The 20,421-nt window shown below is 39.6% G+C and overlaps 2 protein-coding genes and 2 non-coding genes across 25 annotated transcripts in view; all 4 read right to left on the bottom strand.

The window, feature by feature from the left end:
* Positions 1–12,418, bottom strand: part of clasp1a (cytoplasmic linker associated protein 1a) — an 81,077-nt gene extending 68,659 nt beyond the window's left edge. For all 22 annotated transcript variants that reach the window (XM_044018498.1, XM_044018458.1, XM_044018431.1 and 19 more), the window contains exons 1-2: positions 12,258–12,418; positions 7,428–8,146 (exon numbers count right to left, since the gene is read on the bottom strand). In XM_044018498.1, coding sequence (XP_043874433.1) covers positions 7,428–7,625 — 198 coding nt within the window. In that variant the 5' untranslated portion in view covers positions 7,626–8,146; positions 12,258–12,418. The remainder of the gene's footprint in view (positions 1–7,427; positions 8,147–12,257) is intronic.
* A 1,285-nt stretch (positions 12,419–13,703) lies between these two features.
* On the bottom strand, positions 13,704–19,920 carry nifk (nucleolar protein interacting with the FHA domain of MKI67). Its single transcript, XM_044019918.1, has 6 exons — positions 19,670–19,920; positions 18,577–18,705; positions 18,079–18,187; positions 16,232–16,443; positions 15,299–15,361; positions 13,704–14,382 (listed from the first exon to the last, which is right to left on the bottom strand). Exons 1-6 carry the CDS (start codon positions 19,796–19,798, stop codon positions 14,152–14,154), a joined length of 873 nt encoding a protein of 290 aa, XP_043875853.1. The 5' UTR covers positions 19,799–19,920; the 3' UTR covers positions 13,704–14,151.
* Positions 15,130–15,260, bottom strand: LOC122765659. Its single transcript, XR_006359998.1, has one exon. It is a non-coding gene; the product is annotated as a small nucleolar RNA ACA64 (small nucleolar RNA).
* Positions 18,326–18,456, bottom strand: LOC122765658. Its single transcript, XR_006359997.1, has one exon. It is a non-coding gene; the product is annotated as a small nucleolar RNA ACA64 (small nucleolar RNA).
* Positions 19,921–20,421: the final 501 nt, after the last annotated feature.

Consider the following 20,421-nt stretch of genomic DNA (forward strand, 5'->3'; position numbering starts at 1 on the left):
AGCAAATAAACCAGAACAAATTCACATTAAAGCTGAAAAAGTATGGACTTGTTTTAATTATTAAAAAACACCCAAACCAATTAATTGATTATAAAGTTAGTTGAAATTAGATTAGACGATTAATCATTGTGGCCCTGGATTCAAGTGTTCTCTGCAAGCTCCTGTGTGTACTCATCAATGACAGTTTGTAAGGGAAGAGTAAAGGCCCTGGCACAGCACGCATGGACCCAATGCACACCGTACGCATGACGCAAATTGCATCATCAACCATGCGCAAAGAGCGCGTATGGACAGCACATGCACGAACTGACTCTCCGCCCCACCAGTAGGTGGAGTATTAAGACCCACTCACCAAGTGGAAAAAACATTTCAACAATAGAAGAAGTAGTCACCAAGAATAGTCATCCGAGCCTGGATCTGGCGACCCTCAAACCCACTGACACCCCGACTACCCTGCCTGAGGGGCCTTTCAGCTGTGAACCGTTCTAACCAGACATGTCCAAGGGAGCTATAGCATTGTTTTCTTCTTCTTTGGTAGGACTGCGTCCTATTCCATGTGTCCAGACTTGTACCACCACCCAATGGTATACTACTATACTACAGGACCCTGACGTGCGAGTATACCAGGGTCCGCAATATGCGACGCACAATGTGACTCGCAATGCGACCCGTGCGCGGAAGCATAACAGGGCTTTAAGAGAAGAACCCTCACTCTGCAGCAGCACTGTAAAGCCACCAGTGAAATGGGTGTGTCATTTCCAACAACAACAACACTGCTGTTTGCTGAAGGCATACTAGTTATTGCTTCACATTCACACAGTATAATTCACACAGATTCACTTTCATTTATTTATATTATAGGACTTTGATTAGACACAGGGCCAATAAATAAGATTGGACAAAGTGTGAATGATGATGCATATTCTCATAGGCACATGACTTAGCTATGTTATATGTGGCAGTTAACAAATGTAAGCACTTAATTTGTTGCCATTGTAACAGTACAATGTCATGCTGAGACATCATATTCCACTGCAGGGCAGCAGAAGCAGCCTTTGTGGGCACAACATCAAAGTGTCATCATTTAGCTGCCCCAGTGTTTTGACATAGGTCTGGTCAGACTTTGATGGCATCAGCTGCTGGTCAATCCTGCCTGAAGCCACACACACACCAACGTTGCTGATGTGTTCCAAATAAAATAACATAATGTAATGTAAATGATTCCATTTCAAAAGCAGATCACATGCACAACTCTTTTCATAATCTATGAAACTTCAAATGATCTCATTTAGTGTTTGTGGCTGAAATCAGAGCAGTTGGGTGTTTTTGTTTGGAAATAGGATAAAAAAAAAACAAATAAATAGCAGTATATTAGAATTGATCAACTAATCGATCATGTAATCACCTGTCATTTTTGCTTAAATTAAGGCTGAAAGATTTGTTATGGACCCCTTTATTTTGCAACCATTTTGAAAGGTTACAGTATGTATTTTGATTTCCTGTCACACTGTCCCTATGTACAAGAACTGAACAAATCCAACACTAATATGATCAGTATCACTTGTTCTTTTCCTGCTTAAATGTCAAAATGGCTGCTGTGTAATGGGCCCAGAGTAATTTTTCTGACAGCTTAATGTTTTTGAAATAATCTTCTTAAATCAAGCTTCAACTCAATACTGACTAAGTAATACTTACAAATGATGGTGCATTACCACATAACAGAAAATAAGTACTCCATATTCTAATAGAATATAATGTAAAATCCAATAAGTTATATTTACATAGACCACAAATCATGCAGAAATGAGGTTAGCTTCTAAGGAAATTAATGCTGACATTGTCGCAAACATTAAAGGATGATGCTCCAGCTTTATCAGCTGCTGAATTCAGGGTGACCCAATGTTCAGTCATTCTGCCACAGCCACCACCCAAGAAAACACTGATCATGTGGTGATGGATGACAGACGATTCATTTCTGCTCAAATGACATGATTTAGTGGACAGTATTTTTAACACCACACATTTCATTTTTAAATGTTTTGAAGAATCTTGCAGAACTTTCTAAAAATGTCATTATGGGTCACGGAGTATATACTGATGGCCAGAAGTCCCTATATTAAACCAACAACACAATTAAGGGGAATCTTAGTTTCAGTGTGGACTGTACATCGGTAAACGTCTCCCTTGTGGCCTGCTCAGGCCACACAGCAGAGACATGGCTGAAGACAATCACAGGTGGCACCAGGTTGTCTGAAGCATTACTTCCAACTAAGATAGAAGTCCAGCCATGCTGCATCGATTCAGCTGCAAGGCTCACCTCTGCACAGGCAGAGGGAGAGATGAAAATGATGGAACGAGGAGGTGACATGATGGATGCTTACTAAAACAGCCAAACTGAGGTCGTAGAGTCAGGAGAGGGTAAGGAAAGAAAGACAGGAAGTGAAGTGCAAATCACATCCTTGTTTATTGTTTGATGTTTTGTGGTCCTGTAGCAGCAACACAAGATATACCTGGTCAGAAATCCCCTTAGTTGCACTTGCACCATAATGTTTGAGTGAATATGTCCATCAAACATTCATTATTGTTATCTTTTCTGGCTGTGAAGGTTTTTCCATACACACCATATAAAATATGCCATGTTCCTCATGTGCCACAAAGGAAATCTGTTGAAATCTGTGAAACAAGCTTGATTGACAGTGGGAGGAAGCCCAAATTCAAGTCAGTGCTGGGCTTCCTGTTAGAGATTGGCAGTACTGCATACATAAAACCCAGGAAGAAGAGAGGAATGCTCTTTTTCTTTATATCTTTGCCACAATTGCAATTGTTTTTGATTGCAATTGAAGGGATGAGCATAATACAGATTTCTGCAATGGGAGGTTTATTTTTAATTAATGATTAAACAAGTGGAGTCCACAGGTCATGTTATTTTTACACTAAACAACCATTTTGTAATTTATTTTTAATCTAAAATACCAGGTGCATAATGAGTGGAAGGTTGTTTATGAACATTGATACATGCGTCAACCTTGTTTTCAATGGTTAAGGTAAGTCCATCTTTAGTTTTTAGAAACATTTTATACACCATTTACCTGAGTAACTATTAAGCCATGTTTCCATCATGTCACAACCAATTAGAAAATTTTGTATGCTTGTTATGCGCCAATGACACCAGAACAAATTCCTTGTATGTGCAAATCGTACTTGGCAATAAAGCTCTTCTGATTCTGATTCTGATTCTGATTTGGTACAGTATGGTGTGGTGTGGTTTGGAATGGTAAAGCCCTCGGTTAGGTTTGTGTTTTGACTTTACTTGTAGGCTGGCTGTGCCCGAAGGCCGAGTCAGCAAGTTACATAGCATGACGTTGTACCTGTGTGCCGACAACAAACAATGACATTGAACGCTACACGACAGACAACAACACAACGGACAATGGAGGATATCCAGCAGCTTTTTTTCTTTCTGTTGCCCAATCAGCTGATTGTTGTGGATCTAGCTCCACCTGTACCGCACCATTACTCTGGTACCCCAAGGGAAGGATACCGAAAAATGGAACAGTTGGGACCGGTTGTTTTGGTACTACTATTAATGGAAACGCAAAACTAAATGTACTGTACCATTACACTCGGTGGAATCACTTGAGTGAGTGTGTGTGTATGCGTACATGTTGTATCCTGTGGGGACAAATTTAGTTTCAAAGCTATCTTTGTGAGGACATTTTGGCTGGTCTTCACAACTTTTCAGGGCTTTTTCAGGGTTAAGACCTGGTTCAGGGTTAAGCTAGGGAATGAGTCTATGAGTGTCCTCACGAAGAAATCTGTAAAATAATATGTGTGTGTGTGTGTTATTGTACCTTCATATGCAACAGAGCGAGAAGAGGAGAGAACGGATAGAAAAACAGACAACAATCACATGCTGTAGTGAAATAAAACAAGTGTAATGCAAACGATGAGAGCGAGAGTGCAATATTATCAGTGTTTGTATGCGACCACCATTTTTAGCTAGAAATGCCTATCCCTAGTATTTCTCTCAAAAAAAGGTAATTAAGAAGGTAATTATGGAATTATTCATAAATGTAACAAAAAAAATAACTCTTAATTAATAATTAATTCTGTGCATTTCTGACAAGCATGCCACTCCTCCCTGGTGTCCTTCAACAGCGTCCCACCTCTGTAATGAACCAATCGTTAGGCAGACATGAGTTGATTAAGCAGCTGGAGCACACCCTGAGATAGACGGAACATACAGAGAGAGGTCACACTGGAATATGACAACTGCATCAAGAGTTTCCTATTCGAAAACACATTTACATAAAATAATGACATTCACAAGTAGCCTCATTGAGATAATCAGTAATATTTAAACTTTCTGCTCCACCATTCTTTCTCTACTTTTTGACATACTACTAGGGATGTCCCGATAGGGTTATCCCTAGTAAAATCTCCGATATAAGCACTCCGATACAAGCAGTCCATTCCACTCCAGCACTTCTATCCAGCAGTGCCCGTTGTGATCACTTGGGCTCTGCGTGTTGGATGCATGTAGAGCCCACATGATCACAACAACAGCGTGTGTGTGCTACTGCTATTTCAGAGGGTAAACATTTTTCTTTAACCTCTGAAATCAGAGGCTACGAAGCCGCAGAGCGAGCACAAGCTAGCCATTAGCACCACGCTAGTTCATTCTGAGACGAGGATCGATATCGGCCAATACTCAACACTGTAACATCAGTATCGTATCGGAAGTGAAAAAGTTGTGTCGGGACATCCCTACATACCACAACTGGTTTATTTACTGGAATAATCATTTATTTAAAACAAGCCCACTTTCCTGTTTCAAAGTTTCCTCCGAGGCATTGGAACGTGTGTAGAGATTATTTGGAAGTCAGGTGAGTGGCATTTAAGAAGTCAGCAACATTGAAACCTACACTTTTATGTTTGACACTTCATTTCAGACTATGTTTGTCCCTCTTTTTTTTAAAGACAACATAATTTATTGACAAAAGTATGACAACTAAAATTAAAGGTTTTCATGAAACCAAATCTATATCCAAACTACCCTTCTTCTGCACTCAAGTTTGAGATGTTGAAAAGGATGTACGAATGTATTTTCTTATAATGAACATGCTTTCATGTTTGAACAGCTGAGCAAGAATGTGAGTGTCAGTGTACAAAATACAAACATTGTTCTTGAAACATGTTGTTCACTTGAAAATATGTTCTCATTCCAGTCAAGGATACAATAGGAAGGAGGAGCAGACGGAGTGATTTGGTTTCCTCCACACTGAGGCAGTGCAATACTAAGTTATCTAAACAAAAACTGTGTGTGACAAAGCAAGCAGACTGTTGCTGGACTCAATCCTTCACAGATGTTAAGGTAAGTGGAGTGCGAAAGAAAGACTGCTGTAAAGCTCCTTCTTCAAACAATTGCCTACTATTAAAGCTGCCCCCCACCCCCCAATACACACTCACAAAAAACATCCATTTATGGTGAGCAAATCCATTGCTCGCTCACTCTCTCTCTCTCTGCTAACTAACAACACAAAAAAGAAGGTACACTTGTTTAATAACATTTTAAGTCCCTGTAAACCTCACAGGGAGATGTGTTAGTAACCACCTCACCAAATTTGAGTAATTAAAAGTCACTAAGTGTTCAGAAATTTTTAAATCATGTAAAATGTGTCACGGTTTGTACAGAATATTAACATAAATGCTCTGATAACATGTAGAGATGCGACAATTTCACAATTTAGCAGCAGTCCTCTACCGTCTCTCTTCCTCAGCACCTGCAGCCTCACAGCAGGAGTCTGCTCTTATTTCTGTTCTTCTTATCTAATTCATTTAATCATCTTTAGGAATTTTAGTCAAAGAGTCAATGTTGTGTGTTTTTTTTAAATCCAATATTTGAGGGACAAAAATATTTCAGCTAGCTAGGAAAACAAATGTAGTAGTGTAGGAGCAGGTGCAGTGACTCGGAGTGGAGTAGAGGAATTAGATCTGAGCCCTGTTGATTATGTGACCCCTCACCACACCCTTCATTTCAATCAATCAATTAATCAGCCTTGACTTAGATAGCATCAATCATAAAAAGCATGCAACTCAAAGTGTTTAATAGGATAAATGACAAAACAAGAACTAGGGATGGCACAATACCACTTTTTCATGTCCGATACCGTTATCACAAACTTGAGTATCTGCAGATACCGATACAGTCATTTTAAACCTGTTAAACTATACTAAACTTGTGCTCACCATAGTAATCAATTACAAAGACATGATTCTATAACTGTATAAAAAATCCTCTTCTCCCATGCAGAAGAAATAAACAGCCCACAACATGACTCAGCTAAAATGATGTTGTCTGTTATCCAATCCAGTGAATTTGACCAATATCGGACCGATACCTACAACCTACCATCACCGATCCCTACCAACACACAAGATTAAAACATATTGCAAATGTAGCAGAAACTTCTCTAAACTGTAACCAGGCCAGATCCAATTAAGCCTTCTCTTCTTTGCTTTCAAACTCTTCCTGGCCTCTCATCACCATTTCTCTCAGGTATGTGTCACACTTCAGACAGCAAAAACAGTCATTTGCAGCATGAAAAAGGGAAACAGCCCACCTCAGCACCACAGAACAGTGACTGCAGAGACTCAAGTCTTCCTCACCCTCACTGTGCTACAGTATATAGGCCACACACACACACACACACACACACAAACACAAACACAAACACACACACACACACACACACACAAACATAAACACAAACAAACAAAGCAAGAGCAGCATATCCCAACATGAAAACTGGGGCTTTGGTAAACAATGTGTTCTCGCAGTTGTGGCAGAGAAGGCAAACAGTGGCTGGATAGTGAAAGAAATGTGAATGTATTCACGATCCAGGGTGAGATAAATCTGTGTCCCAGATTTAACTCCAAAATAAAAAGCACAATCAATCACAGGATACGAATGTGAGCCATGCTGAAGCAAAGCAATGACATGATGTGCTTTGGCCTGCACAGCAACAATCAGGAAAACTGGAAATTCCTCCGTAAACAAACTAAACAGAAACCATTATATGGTTCTACAGTTCTACAGGAACTCAACTGTTTACACGTTGCTCTTAGCAATAAAACTTAAAATGTGTTGTTTTATAGGTACAAGCCAGTGGTATATCTACAAACAATAGCCCCCTTTTGAACCAGAGATCTTATCCAATGGTTGACATTTTAAGTTACTCTAAACCTGTCATCTAAAATAAAAGCATAAGTCACACTCTTCTTTTCACACTTTGTTCACTAAAGATATTTTCAGAGAGTCAACAATGAGTGGGCGCAGCAATATATACTGATATTATCTATCTGTGTGAATGTGGCCACTCAATACCCCATCATCCCATGCTTTCTGCCTCATCAGTGGAGTTTACCTTAAAGTTGCTGGAGTTGACCCAGGAGCTGGCAATGCCATCAACCATCTTGTCCAGCGCTGTTTGATCCTGCTCCAAGTCATGAGACTTCTCCTTGTCCAAAATGTAATCGATGATTTCCTGTCCCACCTGCAGTCGTCGGCCCATGTCCTTCTGCAGGACTTGAGCCAGGCAGTTCTCCATGCTGGGCTCCATCATCCAGACCTCTGGTAAACACCTCTCCCCAGCCTCTTCAGTCTGCCTCTCTGAATGAGTGACTATATACGAGCAATCTTCCACTGCTCACAGCAGTGGGAATGACAGTTAAACAAAAGGAGTCTCAGTTGGTGTGTATGGGACTGGTTGACCCAGAAGAGGGAGGAAAAAGAAAAAGGGGCAAGTGTACACAGTCAGCTTGTATTTCTTTTATACCCAAGGACAGGCCTTGTTTTTGTGCCAAGTGCTAGCTGGCTAGCAAGCTAGTGGCCGTGCCCTTTGGATGGATGGAGCAGGGCTTGGGGAATGGCAGTAATGCAGCATGTGTGTGTCTGCACAGCAGCTGGGGGAAGTTTACTACACCCTCCCACTTAGGTTTTTTTTCTCCCCCTCTTCTTAGGAGTCAGAGCCAAACCGCTTTAGCTGGGCTGGAAGAGGTGGTTTAGTCGAGGAGGAGGTACAGCAGTAAATGGAGATGGATGAAGAGGATGAGCTTAGAAATCCATGTCATGTTCTGAAGAGCCCTAGAGGAGTAGAAGAGACAATAGACAATGTGAGAGTCAGTTCACTGTCTCATTCAAATTTAAAACAACATTAGTGTAAAGGTAATAATATTATTAGGGATGCACGATATATTGGCATTAACATCGGTATCGGCCGATGTTTGTAATTTTTTAACATATCAGCATCAGTCCGATGAGTAAAACTGCGCCAATTTTAACAACCGATGTTTATAGCTGTCTAGTTGCAGTTTGTGTATGTGTGTCAGGAGGGGGAGGCCATGCGGCATTTGTTTGGGCATGTGACAGTGTCACTGACGCAGGCACAGCACAGGACTGTGGTGTGTTGAACTAAAGAGGAGAGAAAATGTCAGCGTGATTCTATATTAAAATTCAGCTTGCTTGATTTTCAGTCAGTTCAAAATTTATTCATCTCAGAAACTGGTAATTTTATCGATATCGGACAAAATTTTCATATCGGTGCATCCCTAAATATTATAATAATTTAAAATACAATTAATTCACCAGAATTAGCCTGATATGCATTCAAACTGTTAGGCTGTATATAACTACTTCATTGTGGTTTATTATGCAACTTTTGCAAATGTTTATTTGAATTAAAATGTCGGAACAGCAAAAAAAAACAAATTTAAACCCAAAGATATTAGAGTTGCTATCAGTAATCTCAGCTATCTTTCGACAAACGTCTTATCTATTGCGGTCAGTACCATTAGTGAATGCAGGGGGGGCACAGAGTCAGGTCCATACATACAGTTGCCAGATTGGTATGGAGGAACTTCATTAGCCTGCACAGAGCCATGACCTCAACCCCACCCAACAGCTTTAGAATGGAAAGCTAGCTGTGACCAACCCTTATTGCTCAACATTTGTGGTAAACCTTGTTAATGCTGTTATAACTGAATGAGAGCAAATCCTTGCCACCACATTCCAAACATCTGGTGAGAGGCTTCAGCAGGAGAGTGGAGGCTGCTGTATGTGCTGCAGCAGCACAACAGTCACCATGGCTAGGAGTCAGATACACAGCAGCAACATGTGTGGGCGTAAAAATAATTGTCTTAAATGTCTTGGTTCAGTTCATGTCGTCAGGACAGTATGACAGTGAGCCAGCATGCACCATGAATTAATTTGACTACATATGTGCACTACACATGTCTGCCATGTAGTTCTCCCTAAACTGTGAATAAGGCTAGTGTTTCTGAGCAACAGCTGCCAGTGATGAGAAGCACTGCCAAAGCAGTTTGAGCCCCTTTTCCACTGGTCAGAAAAACCACTAACTCCCGCCATCATCTGGCTTTTTTATGCAATGAGAATAAAAACAATTGGCATTCACCCCAGAGTCAAATTACTCTGCAATAAAGAATGCTTTATATCAGCTCGGACACCAATCAGTAGTAGGGATGGGCATAAATATTCCATTATTCCATTGATTATAAAAAGCCTACTTTGATTTCAAATATTATGTCTTCTCAAATGATGTTTGTAAAACAGATTAAATTTACACGATTTCTTAAACGCATCTTGTTAGCAGCTCAAATATTGGGGCGGACGGTAAGGTGTGGGTGAGTTGTCACAGGGCGTGACAACTCATATAGTGGTTTATAAATTTAAATAAATAAATATTATCAGGTTCTCAATAGTATTTCAATTCGGGGGGGTGTGAAAAAAATTCTGTCCTCTATGACAGAAAATAATTGAGAACCACTGTCTTAACTCAGCATGCTGTGAACCTGTACCTGTACAAATGTGCTTCTGACAAAATTATGCTTGATATATTTAGCTCCTCCCTCATAATGACTTTCTCTGGCTTGATGTTTTGATGTGCACTAGCAACGATTAATCGTCGTCAACGACGACAACGACTATAAAAATTGGTTGAACCATGTTCCATTACTGACAAGTGCTAGGGCAGTAGGTCTACTTCTCTGAATATATACAACAAGTGCATTCTGAACCAATGAAGAAGATCATCATTACATTAACCACTCCACTGGATGGTGTCCCACTTATTACATGGCTTCTTATAAAGAAAACAAATAGAAACAAAGTATTGATTTAAGAGTTATTAGGAATAAAGTAATTAGGAAAACATCATATTGCTTCCTCATAGCAAAATAATAGTCCTTTAGTTTACGTGGGGTTTGAACTGCAAACATTGTTAGCAACATATACTCAGTCTCTATAGGATCAGTGTATGTTCCTAAAGTAAATACATTTTTATTCCTTTACACTGTGGCCTGGTCCGGGTTATGTGGCATTACTGCAAGGAAGTAGCATTAAAAAGTCACCGCAAGTTAACGATGAGTATGACGGTGCTCAGAGTAATGCTAATGTGAAAGGTAAGTGGCGGCAACACTTGTATACATACGTATCAGCACAGAAACCTTTTTAGTGGATAGAAATGAGACTGACAGGAGTAGCAGAGCAGTGTATGTTCAGTGTAAAGCTGTTGAAGCTGTTTGGTCGGCAAATAAATGCCAAAACCCTTCGAGCCAGAAGCTGGATTCATGTGTGTTGGTTATGATAAGTTTTCCATCGCTTCGGCTCTGGAGCTAAAAACATGAACACTGTCTCCTTCTCCACACATATGTTTATGTGATTATTATTAAAATATTCCACTGTGGCAAAGATGTCTCCGACAAGTTACACTTTGATAAAAATGTTTGATAGAAAAAGACTTCTGCGCATTGATACATAGGCTCTCCGTGTCATTAGTCCCAAGCAACAGTCTGTTACACGTAACAACGGTCTGTTATACAGAAATTATAAATTGATGAATGAAGCTATTGAACTATTGAACAATTACAATCAAATGTTAAAACCAAGCGGTCTCACCTCGGCACAGCGCGGTTTAGGTTGCATCTCCACTACAAAAAAGTACCAACGTGGGCAAAGTCATCACTGCACGGCTGCGTGAAACTGCGGTGACTTCGTTTTATACGCGACACACACACACACACATACACACACACACAAACGAGTGACTAGTGACTTTACACCAGACTGTTTCCTTGTGTGGTGTCCAACATAGTGTTGCTTTAAACAACCTCCAACATACTGAGGGGGGCTTTGTTTTGTACTGTGTGTCTTGAAATGGGGCAGACAATAATACTGTGTAAAACACTTTCCCTTATTAGTGAAGTCATGTTGAGAAAAACAATATTTTCAGATCTTCTCATTTCTTACCAATGAACTTACAATAATATGTGTGTGTGGAGATTTATCAGGAACAAAAAGCCTTTTGCACAGCAGATATTCTGACATGGTTTGGCAGAAAGTCAAGGCAGTAAATCTGTTGACACTAATAACCAGTATAGTAATATACAACTCCGTGTGTATCTGAATACTAAATCATAAAAATACATTTCAGACAAAGGTCATTTTCACAGCAGACTTTCTAACATCTTTTAGCAGGAAACACAGGTGTTACTGATAACAGGAATTACGGTTCTGATCAACTCAAGAAAGCCACAATTAATTAATTAATTTGATTAATTACACGTGTGATTTTCGTACAGCGACCTGTCAAAATGTCTGCCATGAAAAAGTCCTGGAGGTATTACATACTATGTTATCTTATATTATTGAGGGTATTCAAACAATTATTTAAGGCTCTTAAATTGTGACTAAAATGACAAGGGAAATCAAATAATGATGTAATTTTACAATCCTTTGTTCAATTTACATCAGACCTTTGACAAGCCACTCAACCTTATCTATCCCTGACACACGCACATAAACACAAACCTCCGCTTTTGTGCAGCGTTAGCTGAGCTCCAGCTAGCTCCTGCGAGCCTGGCCATCACTTCCAGCCAAGCCAAACGCAGCCTCCAGACAGTGAGACACTAAGACACTAAGACACCGCTGTCGTGAAAACAAAAGCGTCCCCCTATGTTGTCCTTTGTGTCTGCCAATGAAGCGGACAGCTAAACCTTTAGCACTGTCTCTGTCACAGTCACAGTAGGTGTGTAAGGGAGGACAGGCTAAAGCTAGCCCCTAGCGAAGCCCTTCCTTTCAATTGAAACGTCAGTACACAGACAGACAGGCAGGCAACACCAAGACAATAATGTGTCCAGGAGGCGATGAGGTGCATTTATAGCATTCCTCTTTCACTCACCATATCCTGCTGGGACGCGGCAGCTGCTTCAGACTCACAACTCGTCTCAGTTGCGATAAAAACACAGAATACGGCTTCAAATCTCCGGCGTATGGCTCTTTCTCTCACTCTCTCCACCCGGAATGCTGCCTGCAGGACAAGAATGGATCGACGAGCGCATGCGCACTCGGTCCAGGGATGATGTTGGCACTTGGAAAACTGTCGCATGGCAATGTGGAAAAAAAGAACCCGTTGATTTTTCATGAAAACTCGACATGTAGCGACGCCTGCAGGACATATGGAGTAGGTGCACTGTGAATTTGACTCCCTTTGTTTAGTTTGCATATATTAATTGTACCTTATCATATTTTTTCTATGTATCTATTATATTTTAACCACCTTTTACCTGTATTTGTTACACACGACTGCAACAATTTGTTATCAATTAATAATCAATGACAAAATGATTTAGATAAATTTCAGGTTTGAGTTTTTCCTCGATCAAAACACATTATGATTCAGCACATTATGATTCAGCTCATGTGAATATGCCCTGGTTTTCTTTGCTCCTGTACACTTAAGAAATTAGAAGACATTTGTCATCCCTTTAAGGTTTATGAAATACAGAATTCACACTTTCACCATCTTTGAATAAAACATAACCATTTCAGACAAATTAAGCCATCCATTTCTACCACTTCATCCTCCGCTAGGGTCACAGGGGGCACTATGCCAACCTCAGCTGAGATGGGGCAATAGGTGGAGTACACCCTGGACTGTTCACCAGTCCATCAAAGAGTCCACATAGAGAAAACAATCATTCACTCTCACAGACAATTTACCTAATCCCTATATTGCATGTTTTTGGACTGTGGCAGGGAGCCGGAGAACTCACACACACACAGAATAAACACGCTCCATGCAGAAAGGCCCTTATTCCATGTCTGAAACCCAGGTCTTATTGCTGCAAAGGCAAGACGACCTGCTTACGACTACACCAACCGTGTGGCCCAAAAATTAATCAATATTGAAAATAATTTAAGTGTTCATGATTAACAATATGCATTTAATACATTCATGTAGCTATTGTTGCAGCTTTGAGTCAGCAAAGCAAATGGAATTATAGAACTTTTCTCAGATCAGTCACTGTAAAACATGACTTTGCAGCTAAGCATGGACACTACAAATAAAGTTTGTGTCCTTTTTTATCCTGACAGATTAACAGTGACTCAGGACCCTGAAACTGTAGCAGCTAAATGGAAAGATTGTTTTCTCTCTTGATTCCAACTTAAGTGAGAGATTTTAGTTTGATTTAATTTTTTCAAGCTTATTGAAATTGTAACTCCCAAATCTATACATATTGACTGCAACTACACCATGAATTCATCAAAGTCAATGTATTGTTCCAACTAGAGCAGTCGCAAAAAACTGTGGATGTTTTTCTTAACATGAGACAGATGTACTCAGTTTATTGAATATACTTTGATAATGTTTATTTTTAAAGACCATGAGATTCATGGAAGTTCAACCAGGCGTTCAGAGAGTGCGAGTGTGGTTATAAAGTAAAGGAAAATGTTGCTGCAACGTTGCCTTTTTCAATCAACACTGCAGCGCTGAAAGGAAACGTCTGCTCAGACACGGACGCAAAACTTTGTGCCTTTTTCCAAACAAGTCCAGGCACAGCTGCTGCCCATAAAACAGACTCATGACCAAGATTTATCATTTGTGAGCATTGCTCATGATGCTTCACAATCTTGCACCTCACAATTACAGTGGACACTTATCTTTCTACACATTAATGTTATTTCCACACACAAAAAAAACACTGTGATTCATCACAGTTCAAAGCTGTTCCATCTCTCTCCAGGAATCCTGATGCGTCTGCTCCGACAGCCTCAGTCCACAATAACACAGTTCACTTCTCCTCTGTGTCCTCTTCAGAGAGTTCTTCGCACTCTGAGTTTTCATCATCATCATCACCACCTTCCTCCTCCTCCTCCTCCTCCTCCTCCTCAGAAGAGGAGCCCTCTTCATCTTTCTCTGCAGCCGGAATCTTAACGACGATCTCGTCGTCAACATCCTCATCGTTGACGATCATGGACTTCCTCCTCTCCAGGAGGGAGGGGGTGCACAACGGTGTGGTGTCCTGTAGTGAGAACAGAGAAGCTCATTAGGCATGAAGTGGATTTCAACTAGCATGTTTTTATGCATTTTTAATTCGCACATAAAAGAATGAGAACATTTATACAATTTTAGAAATTTGAAAATGTAAATAAGAGTAATGGGCACAGATTCAGGTTTTGCAGAGTCAAAACTGAGGTCAGGGAACTGCTGCACTGCCCAAAAATAGGCACATTTCTCAAAGTGGAGAGGTCAGAATGCTGAGGCATTGGTCGTGAGGGCCCTGCAATGACTGCGTGCAGTCCTGTTTCCTGATAGCTTTCTGATAATACCTGGTTCTTTTTCTTAGGAAAACAAATTCTGCACAAGTAATTGGGCTTAAAAATAAATGTGTGTATTGATGTTTTAATTAATATATACTATTAAATTATAATATTAAGTGCATTTTACAATGTATTCAATATAACAAACGTGATCATCAATGCAACAGGCTTTTAAACCCAGGAAAAGTCATCACATGATCATATGATATGACGTTATCAAATATCTAAAAAACATACCTCGTGTCATGTCATGATATAGATATAACATCGATATATTGCCCAGCCCTATTTGGAATTAATGGACTAGAGGTGGGTTGCATGGATTGAAGACAAAAGCCCAAATTAGTGCAAGGGGCAAAAATAACTAAAATAACAGAACCATACATCAACAGCTACTTGTGTTTTTTTATTTACGTTATCAAATTGTGCCTTCCTCTGTCTGAGACTCAGTATGTTGGTACATGGGTTTTATCACGCAGCCACCAAAAGACATACGCGATAAGCTTAATGCACCACAGTGCTATAGGCACAGTTATCTGATCCCAGACTACTGATAGACCTGGACTCATTTTCAGTCTGTGCCAAAATCAAATGTGACATCATGGTAAACGTCCTTACATTACTACACGTCGATGCATCCATGGAGTCAGAGGACTTTTTCTTTAGGGGCATCTGTGCTGCCTGGAAGAGAAAAGGAAAATAAACATGATCAAAATACAACGTGCCACCATCTGATATTTCTAAGAGATGAAACTTGTGTACTGGACCTTCACATTAGAACATAAATGTAATCTGAGTTTACAGATTGTTTACACCGTAGGTGTATTTTTGTACACAGTACAATGCAGGCTGGTGTGAAAAATTCTTATATGTGATATAAATTTTCCTTCTGTTCTCACTTTTTAGTTTGTAAAATTATTAGATATATTTTTTATGTATAAATAATTTTTAGTAATGAAACCATTCTTATGCCAGTTGTGGTTGCACGATAAATTGTTAAAAACAAAATTTGATTCACAACTACACATGATCTCATCTTTAAATTACAATTGTTCTGCATTTTATTTCATGAGCTGCATTGCAAATAAACAATCATATTTCCCTATCGGAGTTTGAGTACACCAGACTCATGTTAAATGAAATTTTATACATTTCCTTGCTAATGTTTATTGAGCTTAACAACAATAAGCCCATTATGCAGGGCCATGTTCAGGGCCTAAGGAAAATCACACCTTTCGAACCTTTGACAAGGTTCAGCAAAACTATCAGCCGAAAAAGAAATGTATGAAATAGAAATTAGCTTGGGGATATAAACATTTTTATGTGAAATGTAAACATATGCAAAATATATATATTTCCAATGCTTTGATTATTGCATGAACTCAAAGCTTTCCTTTTGGCAGATATTAAAAATGTGAAAGGCTCCAACAGATGATTTTTAATTCCAAACCTGAACAGGCCGGTCAGCCTCTAGGGGTTAAATAATCAAATTAATTCAGTGTTGCAATTTATCTCATATAGATAGACGACAGTTAACATTCAAAGACTTACAAAGCCTGGGAAGTCGTACTCGATGCCATGTGCGGCCAGCCTCTTGCGGAGCTTCGATTCTTTCCGGAGGAGTTTGCTTTTCATCTTCTCCAGTTGCTCGGCCGTACGCTCCTTGTTGTACCTTGTCACAGCAGGACGTGAGGGCTTTTTAAATTCTTTTTGGGAGCCATCAAACAGCTTCTCGTGCACTTTCTCTGGTGGCATTACATGACCTGGGCAACAGGTAGATGAGATAAAAAGATAAATAAATGTAAACCAGGTTAAAGTGAATGTGAACATGTTAAAACTGACTTGATGTTTCTATTATTAGTGGCAATGATATTATGTACTTAAAGAAATAGTATGGTCAGGTAGGTCTGTCGCTATATGCAATAAATCAATTAATCGCAGGATTAATAAAATGAGCTCAAATTTTCCAGCCGGGATAATTTCTATTTGCGTACTTCCTCGTCTCTCTCTCCCTCTACCAAAGAGACTGGATGACCACTCCGGTGCATCAGTGACTCCTCTCGTTTCCTTAACGTAACAAGGAGTAAACCCTCTTGTCAGGCAATTGTCAGCTGCACGGTCTCTGTGTGTGGAAGGACGGGACTCCTGGCGTAGCTTACCACAGAGTGCAGCAACAGAGCCACGCGAGGAGTAGCCAGACATTAGTGAGAGTTGGAGGAAGATGCAATTGGTTGCAGAGCCAAACGTGACAGCTGCAGTGTGGTAGCACATCAGATTCAAACCGAATGACCGTGGTTAACCACTTAACCTAAGCAAGTCGTTATGCCGCAATTGTTGTAAAACAGTAGCAACTAAACGCGGCAAGTTAGCACAGCTGGCAACATTGCAACTGCTGAGATATCCTGCCTTAAGCCACACAAAGTCAACATGCTGGCATTTCTTGCTTGGAATTAAATATTCTTTTGTAAAAAAAGTTTAGTTTGATCTTGGAAAAGGTGTACCTGCATTATCATGCCAGTATCATTGTATTAGATGAAAATGGTGTCAGAACAACAATATTATCATTTATCACAATAATTTCTGGGACAATTTATCTTCCGGCAAAATTTGTTAACGTGACAGGCCTATGGTCAGGTAAAGCCAACATGACCGACGTCAAAAAAACAGACATATTGCTAATTACGGTTGCTTTCAGAAACAATACAACCAAAACCGGATGTTGTGATAACCCATGCAAAAACTGCGGCCAGCACACACCTGTCTATTCCAGCTTAGAGTCTGTCCAAGATCAGTTTGGAACACCAATAAAACGGTTCACATTGATCTGACATTCGCTGTGGAGTGCGTCATGTGTATACTCTACTGTGCTCACTTATCAAATTAAGTGAGCACAAATTAATTAATAAATCAAAAGCTCATTATTTATAGTGATGTGATGTTCTAATGTATTTAAATTCAACAAAATGTTCAGATCCCCTGAATTGTTGTCTGTCTGATTGTTCCAGCCCATTGTCATTACTACGCTTCACACGCTGAAATATACGGCTTCCTCTGCATTTCGCATCCGTTTAATGTTAGCTATTAATTAAGGATTGATTTGAAGGTTTTGTACATATCTGTAGTCTAGAACAGTTTTATTTTATGAATAACATCCTTTCTCAGATCTTGAACGCAAACTTTTTTTGTTGTCTCGCAAAAGAAATATTTACATTACAATCTTCAGCGTGCTGACGATTACCAACAAATTACCTCAAACGACGACCAATGATAGACCAAGAAGTTCATTTATATCACTTGCAATAATGGAAATACCAAAATGTAGACCCAATTCTGCAGACATTAGACTTGAGGTCATGTCTAAAAACAACTTTACAGACTCACACATTGACAACACTCACATTTGATGATTCTCTCCCCCATTAGATAGTTGTTCATTGTGTCCGCCACAATTTTTGCTACTTCATCACAGTCGTACTCTACAAAGGCATAGCCTTTGCTTCCACCAGTCTGCAAGTAAAACACCAGGTTAAGCAGAAAACAAGAGAGTATTACACGTCTAACTGATTTGTAGTGGTCCAACTTACATGATAAACTTATTTAATAATTTTACACAGCAGATTTCATTCATGCAATTACTTCTTGTGCTTCTGTTGGCACATGGGTTTTATCACACTGCTAAGAAGTGAGCAGGTGATAAGCTTAACGCGCCAGAAATACTTTGGGCTCAGTTATCTGACCACAGATCACCGTTTCATCTGTGATCATTTTCATTCTGAGCCAAACCTCCGATGACAGTGATTCTAAGGCCCACCAGTTTTACGTGGAACCAAACTTTGTCCTTTATACAAAAACGGTTGAACATGTCATGTACTTAGCAGTGACACCCCTGCTGTTACCTTTTTGCTTCTTGATAGCCGAAGCCTCAAGACCTTCCCAAACTGTTCAAAGTAAGATTTCAGCTGCGGCTCAAACAGGCCCAGTGGCAGGTGACCCACGTAGATTACTCCTGGAGTCAGACGACTCCGCTACAAGAAAAATATGACAATCAGTACATTTCCAGCATCAGTGGATCCGTGTTAGCCTATCAACTAGAAGGTCAAGGGTCGGTTTCCCATCCAAATGCCAATGTGTCTCTGAGCAAGACACTTAATCCCATGTTGCTCCTGACAGCTGTTCCAGCAGCATGTACATAGTCATAATGATGGATTGATGGAAAAAGAACTGCACACAGAAGTGCTGTATGAAAGTGAATGGGTGTGAATGCCAAAACTGTTGTATATAAGCAGCTTTGAGTGATCATCAAGACTAGAAAATGTATAATTGACCACCATTTATCTATCAGGATGGAGCTGCAACAACTAATCAATTAATTATCAATTACTAATCAGCAACAATTTTGATAATTAATCAAAGTGTTTTTAATAATTAAATGAAGCTCTGATTTTTCAGCTTCTTAATGAAAAATATTTGTTTTCTTTGTTCCATATGACAAAAAAAAATAATCATTAAATATCCACACTAATTGTTCCATAGTGGATCTTCATCTTAACATCTACTATGCAATTCTATAAATAATACACACATTTGGCAAAGATGATAACTGCTAAACGGACACAGCCTAATTGTTTTTTGTCATTTTGTAATCAAGAGGTAAATACACATCAATATTTTTTTTTTTGTAAAACTGTAAAGATGGCACCAGTGAAAGAATACGAGCTAACGTACATTTTTAGCTTTGACGTTTTACACGTTACACGTGCATAGTAGAACTCAGCAACGAAAACGGTGCCTGGAAAACTGCGTGTTGTTAGCTGCTAACAGCACTTAGCACCGTGTGTGGTCGTGACACGAGACGACATACTGAAGTTCACGACTTTCGGAGAAGCTAACGGACTACAGCTGTCAAACAGGTTCCCTCTGAGAATACACGTAAATTACGTTTTAATTACTTAAAAGTAAAACATAACACAGTGGTTAATTTGGACCCACCTGGCCTGACTTCTTCTTCCTCTTCTTCACCTCCTGCACCTTCTTCCTAAACTCGGTCTCCTGTTTGGGGTTTAGCGCCAGCAGCTCTTTCACGGGCTGAGCTGCCGCCTCTGCTAAACTCTCAGTCATTTCTCTATAAACTGCACAAACATCAGCAGAAACAGTAAAGCACTAACGCCACACCGACCACCAGCTCTATACTAATCCATCCATGCTCCAACCACGTTGGTCTCCTCTTCCGGTTGCCCATGAGGCGACAACCCAAAGAAAAAAGCAAGTTTGTCTGAGTGGAAACTACAGCCGTGAATTTTACAGCGACATCTACAGGCATGGAATGCAGGTGCATTTAAGCCACTCCAGGAGATTTAAAACGACATTAACCTTTTTTTCTCTCTACTGATGCTTGCTCATTGTGTGAATTGTTGGATTTCTCTTCTGTCTATCACATTTAAAAGGTTTATTTCTTGCTATGTACAATTGAATATTACAATCTCACTTGAATTAAATTTAATTTCATTAACACCTGCAGAAATACAGTCTCATCACAATCTCCCAATTCAGTGGGAATGCTTTATAAAATTAAAGGTGCACAATTAATGAAATTAAAATTAAATTTGAGAAAAATAAATTATATTAAATGAATACCTGCAGAAATACAGTTTCATCTCAATTACCTAATTCAGTGGGAATGATTTTTTTGTTTGTTTTATTTATTTTTTTAAACCAGACACTGATTAACTGGCTAGCTAATT

The sequence above is a fragment of the Solea senegalensis genome, linkage group LG2 (genome assembly GCF_019176455.1).
Source record: "Solea senegalensis isolate Sse05_10M linkage group LG2, IFAPA_SoseM_1, whole genome shotgun sequence".
Classification (NCBI taxonomy): Eukaryota; Metazoa; Chordata; class Actinopteri; order Pleuronectiformes; family Soleidae; genus Solea; species Solea senegalensis.

What these genes read in the sequence shown, in the direction of transcription:
- nifk (XM_044019918.1), bottom strand. Translation starts at nt 19,798, where the DNA reads ATGACTGAGAGTTTAGCAGAGGCGGCAGCTCAGCCCGTGAAAGAGCTG. An exon ending in GGCTATCAAGAAGCAAAAAG is followed by an intron (nt 18,188 to 18,576) that starts GTAACAGCAGGG and finishes TTTTACTTGCAG; the next exon opens with ACTGGTGGAAGCAAAGGCTA. An exon ending in AGTACGACTTCCCAGGCTTT is followed by an intron (nt 15,362 to 16,231) that starts GTAAGTCTTTGA and finishes TTTCTCTTCCAG; the next exon opens with GCAGCACAGATGCCCCTAAA.